This window comes from Gallinula chloropus, assembly GCF_964237585.1.
Source record: "Gallinula chloropus genome assembly, chromosome: 22".
Taxonomy (NCBI): domain Eukaryota; kingdom Metazoa; phylum Chordata; class Aves; order Gruiformes; family Rallidae; genus Gallinula; species Gallinula chloropus.
In genome coordinates this window covers 3,422,424-3,437,075 of record NC_140107.1, presented here as the reverse complement: position 1 = coordinate 3,437,075, position 14,652 = coordinate 3,422,424, and the positions used below count along the sequence as shown (strand labels likewise).

General features: G+C 47.0%; 1 protein-coding gene across 2 annotated transcripts in view; it reads right to left on the bottom strand.

Annotated features, from left to right (window-relative positions):
• KDM1A (lysine demethylase 1A) overlaps positions 1–11,025 on the bottom strand; it is a gene marked incomplete at its 5' end in the record, with an annotated part of 34,427 nt that extends 23,402 nt beyond the window's left edge. The window contains 3 exons of one of the 2 annotated variants that reach the window (XM_084274061.1): positions 3,139–3,198; positions 7,983–8,148; positions 10,741–11,025. In XM_084274061.1, coding sequence (XP_084130187.1) covers positions 3,139–3,198; positions 7,983–8,148; positions 10,741–11,025 — 511 coding nt within the window. The remainder of the gene's footprint in view (positions 1–3,138; positions 3,199–7,982; positions 8,149–10,740) is intronic. The other variant, XM_084274060.1, reaches the window with a different exon arrangement.
• Positions 11,026–14,652: the final 3,627 nt, after the last annotated feature.

The window sequence follows — 14,652 nt, the reverse complement described above, 5'->3', positions numbered from 1 at the left end:
ATATTCAATCTGAAAAGACAAAAGCCAATATATCCTAAGAGGAAATAAACCCACAAGTAATGCAGCAAGATAGTTTGCCAAAACTGGAGTTGATCAAATTGTAATACATAGCAAAGAAAATAGAAGCTTGCAGTGTGCTACATGAACCAAGGCAACTCTTGGAAGGTTTGAAGCTCATGGGCAGAGATACACATCACTATGGGGAGAGGAATTCTCTTCTTTCAGTCCTGGTGCAACTACACACAGCCCCCCCTTTAACTTCCAAGCATTTTTACATCCCAAAGATGAAGCAAGGTAACAGTTGTGAAGCTTACAAAATCCCTTCAACAAGCAGAGATTAGAGAATCTGCATGATAACTCAAGGTCACAAAGACTGTCTCTAATTTACAGGAATTTTACAGCAAGAGGTATTAGTAAGAGGAAGTTAGTAAGAGTGCAGAGCACTGCAAAAAAGTAAAATTAAATGAATGACAGGAAATGTTGGCACACCCACAATGCTTCTTGACACTAATATTCAGCTGTGGAATAGAAATTATAACTCTGCTAGAACTCCAGCATCTCCAATAATAACCAGTCCCCAGTGTTTTTGTTGTCTTCAGTCTAACAGTGACTATGTGAACACAGAGGTATGAATGCAAATGCCAACTACAAACTCCCTAAAACCATGCATGCAAATCAACCCAAAATCAGCAACTCTCCTTTATTCATGTTAACTAATCTTAATTAAGGCCCTAGTTCATCAAGTATCCTCAAAAATTTCAGCAGCACAATTTCCAGAGAATGGTCAATTAAAGATTTTAAATGCTGAAGCTCTTCCAGGCTTATGCTGAGCTGAGCCTGATTTCTCTAGGTATTTGCTAAAAAGTATTAGCCCATCATGAAGCAAGAACTACCAGGGACCCCTCATACACATCAATTTAAGGCAAATCTCCACCTTCTTGAAAAGCTTTGAAAATTAGTTGTTCAAATTAAGAATCCAGAGAACGTGGTGTTTCTAACAGCTTTGGGGAAAGCTTGAAGGTAGGTGGGGTTTTTATTGTTTGGGGATTTTTGTGTCTTTTGTGGCAATCCCCCAACTTTAACATGTCAGGCCAGCTCTGGAGGACTGCTGGGATTTAGAAAGCAACAAACCACAGGAAAGCCAGTGTGTTCAGGGTTGCATCCAAAGCACTGTTACCAGCAGGGCAAGGGAGGGGGTTCCGCTCCTGCTCTCTGATGAGACCCAAACTGGGATACTGCTTCCAGCTCCAGAGTCCATAGTATAAAGGGGACACGGGGCTGCTGGAGCGAGTCCAGAGGAGGCACAGAGACAGTCAGAGAGCTGGAGCACCTCTCCTGTGAAGACAGGCTGAGAGCATCAGGCTTGTTCAGCCTGAAGAGGAGAAGGCTCCAGGGACACCTTCCTGCAACTTTCCAATCCCTCAAGGGGCTCCAGGAAAGACAGAGTGACAGTTGATCAGGGAGTGCAGTGGGAGGACAAGGGATGATGGCTTTAACCTAAAGATGGTAAATTTAGATTAGATATTAGGAAGAAATAATATATTCTCTCTGAGGGTGGGTGAGGAGGCCCTGGCACAGACTGCCCAGAGGAGCTGCCACTCTGCCCCTAGCAGAGTTCAAGCCAGGTTGGGTGGGGCTTTGGCACCCTGGACTGGTAGAGGGAAGAACTGGTTCTAGGTGGACATTGATGTTCCTTTCAACCCAAACCATTCTGTGACTCTGACATGGTATGTTTGACACCAGAATTTAGAAAAAACTATCTACTATTCCAGATGATACCATTTTATTTGGGACAACTGGAAGCCCTTGTAAGAATTTACTTCAATTTTACAACTACGCAGCTCAAAATTAAATCAATTTCAGGGTGATTAATTTCCCCCCCTTAGGGTCTGTGTTTCATGAAAGCAACACATTAAAGAGCATCAACTCCAAACTACACACACTGTCCTTGGTGTAGGTAACTAATAACTGCAGGAATGGCCCTGCCAATCTCATGTCCTTCTCACACACACTGGCACACACACTCACCACTTCCTGACATTCAGCATGAGCAACTATGTTTTGATTATCTTCTTTCTCCCAGAAGAAATCTTGAGGGATGCTGTTCATTTAAACACTTACTAAAACATCTGCAGATGAAAAACATTCTGAAGGGAAGTTATTTGCCTGATGACTGAATCAGCCAATTGCTACAGCATACCCTCAGCATGGATATAAAATGCAAAATATGCAGAATTTCTTGCCAGCCAGTGCCTGCCTAAAAATGAAACAGGCAATGCATCCTTTAGGCCCACTAGCTAGAAGTCAGAAATTACAAGCAAGTGACAAGATCCAAGACATAACTAGGCTCCTTTACTTTGAACAGCATGGATGCACACTCTAATGAGTATCTTCAAGGTGTATTTGCTTCAAAAAGAGCAACTTGGAGGTACAAAATAGATTTGGAGCCTTCAACTTCTTTGCTTAAACCCCTGATCCTCAAGCAAGAATGAAAGTGGCAGAGTTTGAAGAAGATTTTCAGCAGCACTCTAAGTATTTATGAGTAAAGACACCAAATCTGTGAATTAAGCAATAAAGGCACACTGCTAGCATCAGTACTTAGGTCAAATGGCAAATGCCATTCCCAGTCTAGTCCACTGAGAAGCAGACTAAGAATTTTCCCCACGGATAAGTCTTACAGGCCACCACTGGCACACAGCTCAAGCACAAACCCTTTCAAAAGAAAAAAACAAAAGCAAAGGAGCACAAACAGGACTCCCCACAACGTTTCTTCAGCAAATTAGAAAAAAAGGTTTATTTACTATGCTGAAGCCCAGGGCTTTACATGTCATTCCAGGTGGTAGAAACTGGCTAAGTACTAGGTATCTTTCTGCACGTTTGGACTCCTCTAAACATGGAGAGGAGTGGAGGGATGAGAGATCGGCCTGAGGCATTTCAACACAGGTTAGCATCCTTTCTGCAGCTGGTACAGACCCCAACTGCAGTCTGAGAGTCCCCTTCACTTTTGTAACCAGGGGGTACACAACTCCTGGGTCTCTGGCTAAGCTCTGGACCACCGCACCCATGCGCACTTGCAAGCATCATCCCTAACTTGGCGGCTCTTGCTACTAAGTGGCAAGCATCAAACGCCACCCTCACCTGATGCTTGGCCGTCTCCATACCCTCCAGAATTGTCGTCTTGAAGTCCTCCTGCTTGCCCTGTGGAAGGAAAGAGGAGAACTCAGGGACCTTACTCCATAAGTTAAATCATACTGGACATAAAGGCCCGGCAGTTGGCGTTTTAGGTATTAAATTTCACCAACTAACTTCAACCCATTTCTGAGAAAGAATCCCATCTTCCAGAACCTAGGTTCAGGGCACCAAACTCTGTGGTCTTCTAAAGTGTTATCCATGTTACTGGAACGCTTTACATCAAACTTTATGGGAACTAAAGAGGTGCACAATATGTAGCATTCCTGGTGGATAAATACTTATGATCAACTTCATTAACAGCTAGGATTCAAATAATAAGATTACATTTCTTACTGCCAAGATCTGGTGGATGGATACCATCAGATCCTACAGATCTCAAACAATAAGAATTTGACAACCTTGACCTTGGTACTCACAAGCCTCCCCATAGGGGTAAGGGGGCACTTTGAACCACTCTGAAAAGCCTCCTACTTTCACATGAGCTTTTTTCTTTGGCCATAAACTCTTCCTTGAAACTTGATGACAAAGCTTTTTTTTGGAAAGGCTCAGACCACTTATTTCAGCTTCAGCACCTTTGATACACCAGAAATATTCTAACACATGAAGACCACCTTTGAAGCCAAGGACACATCAATACCATTGATCAGCAACATGATCAATACCCAGCACTGAAAGACATTGGTCTTTCAACATACCCAGGGCTGGAAGCACAAGGAAAGGCAAAGCACTCAAAGATCTGAAGAAGACTCAAAATTACCTTAGCTTGCATGTAAGTCCTAAATTGCAACCTTGACAGGGCTACAACACAACCAGCAACAGGGCATATCTAGAACACAGCTGTGATGTCTGCAGAAACAAAGCTGACAAAGGTCACCTCACACACTGCTCATCTTCACAGACACTAGCTGCAAGTTTAGTCTGTAAGTGATACTCTTCCACTGTCAGATATTTGCTGAAGTCTTGTCACAGCCCTAGAGCAGGAAGCTGTGGAAGAGAGATATCTGAGCACTGTTCCACTGCTGCTCCTGCACCCAAAAGCTTCAACAGTCAGCAAACTGGTGTTTTCTGAAGTCCAAACAAAATCTCACTCGAGACAGAGTGATGAGGTCAAGGCAGCAAATGGAACAGTCGCTTTCTGATCAAGGTGCCACCTCTAACCACATAAGAGTAAGGTCTAACCTGAGGCTGAACGTACCACAGTTAAGATTACTCTTTGGAGTTTGGGATTGGGTGGACTGTTTTGCCAGAATGTAATTTGAGGCTATTAAAGGGATATACTAACTTAAAAGCACTTAATCTGAACTACAAATTTAACCCCTAGTGCAGGTCACAAAGTGACCCAAAGCTGGATGAACATCTGGACTGCTGTAACATTACACATCTACAGATACAACAGGAATTGAAACAGTTTCACTCAGCCATTTTCACTCAGCTACAGCAGAGAAGCTACAGTCAGTACTTGTCAGCCTACCAGCAGGGAAGCTCAGAAACTCACAGGAGAGACTGTTACAAATTACTGCATTTTGACAGGCCTCAGAAGTCCCAGAGTTGGGACTCTACATATCTGCAACAGCAAGAGAAAATTCCTCACTTCACTTAATCTGTAAGTACTTTATTTTCCTCAGAACATTACAAGACCTGCTTCCATTCTGGGAGAGATTAACACAACTCAAACATCAGTATTTACACTCCCACACAGGCCATTAATTAGCAGGAAAAGTTACACTTGTGCCTTCTAAAAGTCATGAAATTGGACAGATGCTGACACCAGACATTTATTACCCATGAATTCACACTGACAGTGAGGAAAGGAGACTAAATTGCTTGACTTCAAGTGAAATCATCATTTCCCTCTTCTGTTAGCAACAGTGAAACCGTTTTCAATGTTAGGTCAAAGAAAGCTCATCACTATCACTGCTGGCTTGAACCCAGTTCTGAACACTGCCTAGTCTGAGCACAGAGGTGTGGGAACAAGGCCTGTGGGAGCAGATGGCCTCTCCTTCCCCATCAGAAAGTCATGCTCCATCTGTACAGGAACAAAGCAGCAAGCAATGTGCTGATCCACATTACCAGCAAGTTTTCACAGCTGAATGCAGCCTCTGCAGCAGCAGCATCTGCTGAAAGGCTCAAGGCAACAGAACAATGGACCGTGGGCTGAACCACAGCCAGGAAAGGCCTACAAGGAGTCCACCTTGTACAATCATCCACTGCCTTAATATAAAGAATAGCAGCACACAATTACCACTGAGGACTGGATTTAATTAGGAAAACAGGAAAAAAAGAGGCAGGAAAACAGAGACAGCACCAATAGCTTGACTATTCATTTGACATTAGTCTAGATCACATTCAGTCTCAGGCTTCCATGGAAAACAGCAGCTAGAAATGCAAGATTACCACACAGAATACTGACTGAACCGAAAAGGTAAGAGCCACTTCAGGAAGCTATAAGAAAACCCAATTTGGTGAGGACAAACAAAAAAGACCCTCAGAGGAGAAAAATTAAAGCAGCAAGCTCCTTACTTTCAAAAGGGATGCTGGCAAACAAGAACACACATACCATCAGGACTGAAATGAGCTTGAAGCTTTTTTTTTGTCTCAGGTAAAAAAAGAGGAGAGATGCCTTAAGAAAGTGATCTTAGGAAGTACTGCTGCACTTTCTAAAACAACTGTGCCATAAAACATGGTAAATCTTGCTAATCCAGACTGTAATAGTAGCAAAACCATCTGAGCTTCCCCACAGTGGAGGGCACTACTGGAATGCACCCCAAACGAGACCAAGCATTTCACTGGCACCTAACTGTGACAGTTCATAATCTTCTATGGTAAACTGTCTGTGAGGACAGACTAATTAAATACCTGCTGCTGTCACTGTTACGTTAGGATTGCACAATTATACTTTTCAACACAAAACATCATAACCTAGAACAGGACAGCTTTGCACCTCCACCCCACTACCTGTGTTTTCACAGACTTTAAACATACAAGGCCATTGCTAAGAACCACAGTGAGAATAAAGCAACAGTAACACACAAGCTAACTTTCTGTATTTTATTAAACTTCCAATCTCTAATCCTGATCTAGCATTGCTGTCCTATTTCATATGTCTTATTGAGCACTTATTTTTGCTTCAGAGAAATGGCAGAGAGAAAAATCTCAATTATAAACATTGCTTCTATATGCAGGAGACTCCCTGCCTCTTCCTGTCAACAGGCATTTGAATTAGAAGTTTCAGTGTACTGGAACAGTCAGCATAGATGACCTGATGCTCTCGACACCAGCGTTAATAAAGACAAAGACAGAGAGATGCACCAATGAATACAGCTTCAGAAGCCTTTAAAAACACAGCAAGACCACCTAGGGAATGACAACTGAACATTTCTCAGCTTCCTATGCTCCATGTGTATCACAGGATTTCTAGGAACAAAAAAAAGGATAGGATGACCCAAAATCTAGGCAGGTAGATACAACCTGGTTTAAAACTGGCTGTATTAATACAACTAATCCAGAGTGCTTGCAAAGCAACTGCTGAACAGACTACCGAGTACATAGAATAGCCTGAGTCTATCATTGCCTAACTTCCACATCTCTTCCTTCATGGGCAACACACTCTACTTCAATGACTTTTGTCTCAAGCTAATTTCAATCATCATTCTCAGAGGCACAAAACAGCATCTGAAAAAAAATCAACGATTTCTTAATATTAGGTCACAAAGATCAAACAAAAAGTCTAAGCTAAATGAAATGCTAAACTTAAGATACTTAATTACACCAATTAAGATTCCATTTTTTATATGTCAGATACAACTAGGGGCGGTGAGGATTTGAAATTATTCCAGTCTAGGCTATGGCATTCCTGTATGAAGCCAGGAGTCAACAGCCACAGCTGGAGAGAGATGACAGGGACAAATCCTGAGATAAGACCTAATTGTAGCTTTTAACATTTTCTGAAACTGAAGGTAAGTATTCCCAAACTGGCATCAGTCTTTTGTCTACGTTCTCAAACCTGACAGCCAAAAATAAGCCAAGTAAGAGCAGTAGGACTGAAAACAGTTACATCAGTGATAGAGCAGAAGTTCAACTCCTAAATTTCAGCCATTGCCAAAAACCAATCAGCACACACACATCATGGAATCTCCAACAGCTGAACGTAGCAAAAGCATGATTTTATAGATAGAGGGATACACCAACACCAGACTTAACTCATGGTGGTAGCCATAGACACAACAGAAGGAAAGAATGGATATGGTACTGCTAACACCATACATTTCAACAGCTGCCTCTGGAACAAGACTGACACAAAAACTTTCTGGTGTAAAGTGAAGCTTTACAAGTCTGTCACAGGTAATGAGGAAAGCACTGAAATTTAAGCAAACAGTATCCAACCAGAACTTAATCATAGTTTAAAGCCACTGTATGTTAAGTCTTTCTCCATCATAGCGACACCCCCAGCAAAACCTATCCTCTGTTCTCTCAGGGGAGGTGAATGTTGGCACACAGATGCTGCAGCTAAAAGCCAAAATGCCTCACCTGGTCAATAAGCTTGCAAAGAACAGTCAATAAGGATCATGAGAATGTAGTACAAGAGGTTTAGGTTAGTTTGTCATTAGATCATGCATATTCCCATCTTTATTAGGTGGCTCTTCTGTGGTTTTCCCCCTCCTTCCACATATTGCACCAGCAAAGAAAACACTGTAGAACAGCCATTCAAAGTCAGACACAGGATTCATGACGCTGAATATGAATGACCTTGCTTAATTTCTGGCAATTAACAAAGGCCTCCCTCAACTCACCAGATGGTTCCTCTGGCTCACTTTCATTCTCTTCTTCTGCAGGTGCTGGTGGGGGTGGTGGTGGTAGTTTTTTCTCTTTCTCAGCTTTAGCATTCCTCTCTTCTTCAGAGTAATACTCATCTTCTGACAGGTTTGCAAGACTCTCATCCATCTCTCTGTACTCCACCTGTAAAAAGCAGAACAGAGGATGAACACACTGCAGACATCTGTAAGTCTCTGTACTAAAGTGAACGCTGCAAGTGACGAAGTCGTTTACAGGTTGAAGAAGAGGCCTGAGTTACCTTGTCCAGTTCTACAACAGCTACTATGCTATAAAATTTTACCAAGGTCCACTTATTTTCACCTCCACTATATTTAAAAAAAAAACCCAAAACTTTCTACTCATAGCAAGCCCAGTTTATGTCTAGTTGTTATCATTTAACCTCTTTCATTTTCTTCCCTTCCTTCACCTTCCTGTTGAACCCTGGGATAACAAATTGCCTCTGCATCCAATCAATATCTTCCAACTTGAATTTCTCTCTCAAACATGGGTGACCAGAACTGTGCAGGGGATGTCACCTTGCCCTGGTACAGAGGATCCCATCTGCCTCCTCTCCAGTATGGTCACACAAGACCAAAAAAGAAAAAAAACCAAAACCCAAAAGACTTTATTGACATTTATGTTTTATGTTCTCTGGTAAGAATAAATATTACCAGATTGAAAAAAACCTTTGTCCAACTTAAAGGAATGTGGAAATTCCATGAAATAACATAGAAGGGATGCACCTCATACTGCTTAATAAACCAAGCACATTCACAAGGTAAGAAAGCTTTGTATGCTGTCACTGAATTTCCCTACGTACTGGAAAAGAAATAAGCACTTCTCACTATATACAACCATGGGAAAGACAAGAAAGCAGCTAGTGCACCTCCAACACACCACAGGGCAGCTCCTTTCAAAAAGTTCAGTCATTAAGAAAGGGTATTAGCAGGCACGATTCAAAGTATCATTGGGAAGCCCAGGTACAGCAAAGCAAATTCTGTAAACCACTAACACACCCCATCACCTATCAAATACTTCCATCCCATCCTGCCCAGCACATTCAGCTTTTCACATGGTTGAGCAAATGTCACACTACTGGGACCTTTTGTGAACGCCCCTTCTGAAGCAAGTTACCATGACCCACCACATCACTAGTACAGTACCACAGGCAGATAAGCCCAGCACAGACTAGTTCTGCTTCTTAAGTGCCCCATCCACCTTGTGCTCACAAAACTTTCAGAGAACAATCAAGCCCAATAAAAACCTAACTTGCCCCAAGGTTTCTTTTTGATCTGGATATCCTCTGCAATGGAGTTCACATCACAAACATCCACAGTAAGGTGCACCCTATGCTAGCCTGAAGTGAACGTGGGGACATGCTGTGTTAAGAGATTGACACCCCTAGCAAATGGTTACTGTCAGTAAACACACCCAAATACAACCCACTGGTAGCACACTAATTCCTACTTGTTAGTAAAACACTATAAAGCAAGCAAACTCCAGATATACTGCCTCTAAAGGAATCACAGACTGTTTAGGTTGAAAGGAACCTTTAAAGATTCCCTGGTCCAGCCCCCCTGCGATGGGCAGGGACACCCCCCACCAGCCCAGGGTGCCCAATGCCCCACCCACCCTGGCCTTGAACCCTGCCAGGAATCCCGGGGCAGCCCCAGCTTGTCTGGAAAATCTGTCAGTGCCTCTCCCTCATCATAAAAAACATTTCTTCATCATGTCTAATCTACACCTATCCTCTTCAAGCTTAAACGATGCACTAGACTGACCTACTCAACACTTCCTATATGCAAAGGATGAGTCCAGCTATCACCTTGCATAAGAGCTCTGAAGAGCGAGACATTCAGTGCCACAGCTACAGCACAACAGAGCGCTCCTCAAAGTCATTTCAGCTTCCACATCAAGCACACCCAGCTTTGAGCACAGCCAACATCTTAAAAGCCTTCTGCTACAGGGTTTCCAAGAAAAAAGTTTCACCAAGATACAGTCACGTTCCCACATGGAAACAGGAAAACCACAAGCCTGAACTACTGGGACCTGTTTCTGGCCTTCAGTCTCACCCTTAACACAGCACATTGGCTCCACTGATAACGGAGGGAAACTGAGGAACAGAGGACTGAGCACGGTGTCATTACCTTTATAATGCTGCAGTACCAACACCATCCCATGCATACAAGCCTCGAGAGAGCCCGCAGTCACACACCCCTAGCAATAACAAGGACGTATGACCGCAGGAGCTCAGATGCCATGGTAGGGCACTGGTTTTTATCCCTCATACCTGACCAGGAAGCCCTACAGAGCTCCGCGGACCACTGCAGGCTGCTCAGCTTTGTGAGAGCGCAGGACTAAGCCCCGGGCCTGGCGAAGGGCAGCTAATAGGAAAGATTTCGATAGGAGCTCTAAACCCGCGCTAGATCCCTGCGCGCCCGCATGTTCATCACCCCCGAGGAGGACTCGATCCCTCCCGAGCGGCTCCCCCACCCCACACACCAGCGCCGCCCGGGGAAGCTCCCTCGGGCCGGGCAGGGAGCGGTCCCGGGGGCACTCGGCCCGTCCCGCCAGCCTCTTCCCTGGAGCCCGTCGCGGTACCGAGAGCCTCCCCGCTCACTGCCGGGGCCCGGCAGCCCAACGCCCGGAGCAAGCGCCGCCCGCTACACCCCCGCTCCGGCCGCGGCTGCAGGCCGGCGGGGCCAGGCCCGTAGCCCCAGCCTCCCCCACACCTACTTTGGCCCGCTTGCGGCGGCTGGTCCTGCGACCCTCGGGGGTCTCGGCGATGCCGGTGGTTTCGGCACCGGGCGGAGGGGCGGCGCCGGCGGCCGGCGGCTCGGACAGCCCGCCCGGGGGCGAGGCCCGCGGCGGCTCCTTCTTGCGGGGAGTGCGCTCCGCAGCCACGCCGCTCTCGCCAGAGGAGCCCAGGGCCCCCGCGGCAGCGGGCGGAGGTGCCGGCGCCTCAGGCCCGCCCTCGCCGCCCGCGGCCGCCTCCGCGGCCTTCTTCCCTCCCGACAGCATCGCCACGGCCGCGCCGCGCCGCCGCGCACACAAAGAGCCCCCGCGAGCGCGCTGCCGGCCCCGCCCTCCCGCGTCACCTCCGGGCCGCGGCGCGCGCGCGCACTGAGGCGTTGGCGCCGGCCGCAGCCGCGCACGCGCGGGCGGGCCCGCCGCGAGCCGCCGCCGCAGCTGTCCCGGCGGGGCGGGGCGCGGGCAGGGGTGGGGCTCGCGGCGCTTCCTCGCGGCGCGTGCAGCGCGCCCGGCGGGGGGATGGGGAGGTCACCCGCCGGAGGGCGACTCGCTCGGGGAAGACGCTGAAGGGGGACACGGGCCGGCGTGTCCCGCGACCGCGGAGGAGTCTCAGACGGGCGTCTCGCCGCCCGCTGTTCCCTCAGACGCCTCAGGCTGGCGTGAGGTGGCTCGTTCGGGGCAGCCCCTGGCTCCGCACCCGAGCAGAGCTGTTGCCGGGTTGGTGTTGCCGCCAGCCTGTGGGGTGCCACCAGTGGAGCCCTTCAGCGAGCCCACACTGCGCCTCAGCTGCATGCCGTGAGCCGCCTCTGCACACACCTCCCCACAGCTCCCGTGTCCGCACACCCAGTCCAAAGCGGCGAGGCCACCAAGAGGAGTGTTAGGAGCCCTGTGCCCATAGCAGGGCTGTGCGGGTGTATGTCTGACATACGTGGGCAATGCCCAGGGCTGCTGAAAGGGAGCTTTGTGCCCATTTCCATGAAGCGTTTCAATTTTGGCACCAGGCTGAGTGGTGTGGTTGACACAACAGAAGGAAAAGAGCCACCCAGGGGGAGCTTGACAGGCTGAAAAGGTGGGTGAACCTGATGAGGTTCAACACTGCCAAGTGTCAGGTGCTGCACTTGGGCCAGAGGAATCCCAGACAGATAAACAGACTGGGAGAGGAGCCCCTGGAGACCAGCCCTGGGTGTCATGGGGGAGGAGAAACTTCCCATGAGCAGCAGTGGCTCTTGCAGCTGGGAAGGGCGATGGGATCCTGGGCTCCATCAGCAGAGGGGTGGCAGCAGGGACAGGGAGGGGATTGTCCCTCTCTGCTCTGCCCTCCTGAGGCCCCAGCTGGAGTCCTGAGGCTGAGGGAGCTGGGCTGGGTCAGCCTGGAGAAGAGAAGGCTGTGGGGGGACCTCATTGCAGCCTTCCAGTCCCTGAAGGGAGCAGAGGAACAGGAGGGGAATCAGCTTGTTAAAGGGTGGATAATGGCAGGACAAGGGGGATGGAGTGAAGCTGAAGGAGGGAAGGGGGAGATGAGATACTGGGGGGAAGTTCTTTGCAGAGAGAGTGGTGAGGGGCTGGAACAGGCTGCCCAGAGAGGGGGTGGGTGCCCCATCCCTGGGGGTGTTCAAGGCCAGGTTGGATGGGGCCCTGGGCAACCTTGTGTAGCTCCAGGCCTGGAGGTTGGTGTCCCTGCCTGTGGCAGGGGGTTGGAGCTCTGTGATCCTTGGGGTCCCTTCAAACCCAGACTCTTTCATGATTCTATGATTCCGTCTGTTTCCTTCCAAGGTCTGGGCTGGACTTTTCCTCACCCTGTTCTCTCAAGCTTCTGTTTGCACCACCTAAAAAAGCTTGTGAGGGAGGATGCAGGAAGCTGAAGCTGTCAGCCTTTGGGCAGGACACAGCTGCTCAGTGTCCACCAGCCCCTCTGTTGCCAGAGCGTAGTGCCAGACATGTTCTGCTTTGGGTCTCCTTGCCTTGATTAACAGAAACCAAAAGCCCACTATTGCTAATTTTCTTGCCTCTCTCCTCAAAACTGGCCATCAATCACAAGGGAGGCTGTATTGGCTAGTCATGTGGCTGTGGAGATGGTGTAGGATTTAGGTACCAGGGAAGGCAGCAGCTGCACAGAAAGGTTTAGATGTGATTTTGACCATCCTCAGGAACAGAGTCAGCAACTAGATGCTGTAGAATGTCTGCAACATGGAGCTGATGCATTCCAGATGTCTGCACAGTAGTGGTGACAGGCAGAAGGTCGACAGCACATGCTGACAGACAGTACCAGTGTGGAAAAGTGACTGGAGCAGACTGGAACCAACACAGAACCCTTTTTCAGAGGCGTTAGATGATGAAATCCAGATGGAAGAATGTAGCAATCAACTCCAAATAGTCAGGGAAGAAAAGGAAGCAACAGACAATTGCTTAGGCTTGTAAGGCTAAGCACTTAAAATTTCCATAGGAACCTTTCTTTCCTTCATTACTCCACTTTACTCTCCTTTTGTATGTTTACCCACATTTCTGTAATAGCCACAAAATTAATTTTTGAGTATGTTTCACCTAATGGGTGGGACAGAGTTTCCTCAGAGTGCACTGTGTGTTTTCTATAGGTTTACAGCAACCAAGATCTCAAAACTCGACGCATTTGCTCTTCTGCATGGACAGATTCAAGTTAATCCTTTTATTAAGGGCCGTTTATTAAATGCAGTTAATGTGACAAATACAGGCTCCCCTTATTTGTGAAACTGTCTCCTAAATCCATAGCTTCATACTCACTGGGGTATAAACACAGAGTAAGGCATACAAAGGGCTTCCAGCAACATCCTGTATCTTGTTGCACCTGAGACATCATCAGGGCCATAATCTTACAAGGCATTTTCCCCTGGGATCAGAAGAGCTGAGTTTAGCTACCAGTAACATCTCTGAGAATACCCCACATGAAGAGAAGGCTGAGGGGAGACCTTATCACCACCTACAACTAACTGAAGGGAGGGTGCAGAAAGGTGGGTGATGGTCTCTTCAGCCAGGTGACAGGAGATGGGACAAGGGGCAATGGGCTCAAGCTGTGCCAGGGCAGATTGGACATTAGAAAAAAATTTTTTACTGAAAGAGTTTTTGGGGCCTGGAACAGGCTGCCCAGGGAGGGGCTGAGTCACCTTCCCTGGGTGTGTTTAAAAAAGGGTAGATGAGGTGCTCAGGGATCTGGTTTAGCTTAGGATGGGAATGGTTGGACTCGATCTTCAAAGGTCTCTTCCAACCTTGTGATTCTGTGAAACCAGAATTCCTCTGACCATTTCTCTCTGTACAGAGCTGAGCTAAACTTTTTAGTTTCCTGCAGATATAAAATCTGATCTTTTATGAAGTATGTGCATTCAGTCTGGGCCAAAGCACTTGTATGGCATGTACAAGATTATATTTAACTTTTATTTCAATAAAAGTAAAATTGATTCCACCTTTCCTCAGAAAAAACTGAGATAATCAATGCAAAAGCTATTTCCACAATTATTCACTTTGTCCTTCACTGACCTGTATGAACAAATTGTCTTGGGCTCCTTATATCAGAACACCCATGAGAAAGATTTCTGAAGTATTTCAGCACCACTGTTTCAGCTGGATTTGTATGAATGGAAAACCCTACTAGGAGCAAAGTACAACCCCCTCAGAATGGAAGTCTGGCTCTGATAGATACACTGAGCAACTGGACACTTCCATATACACAAAAAAAATAAGCAAAGAACAACAGAAATGGAGGAACTGTGGTATGGAAAAGTTGTTAACCATTCCACTCACAGGCAAAAGGGAGAAGAACAGAGAATTAGCAACTTTCTCCAACACAAACCAGTGACTGGCGAGTACACGTTTTCCTATGTAAGAAGTGGAGTCACTCAAACACTCTTCACTGTGAAGAGGGTTGAG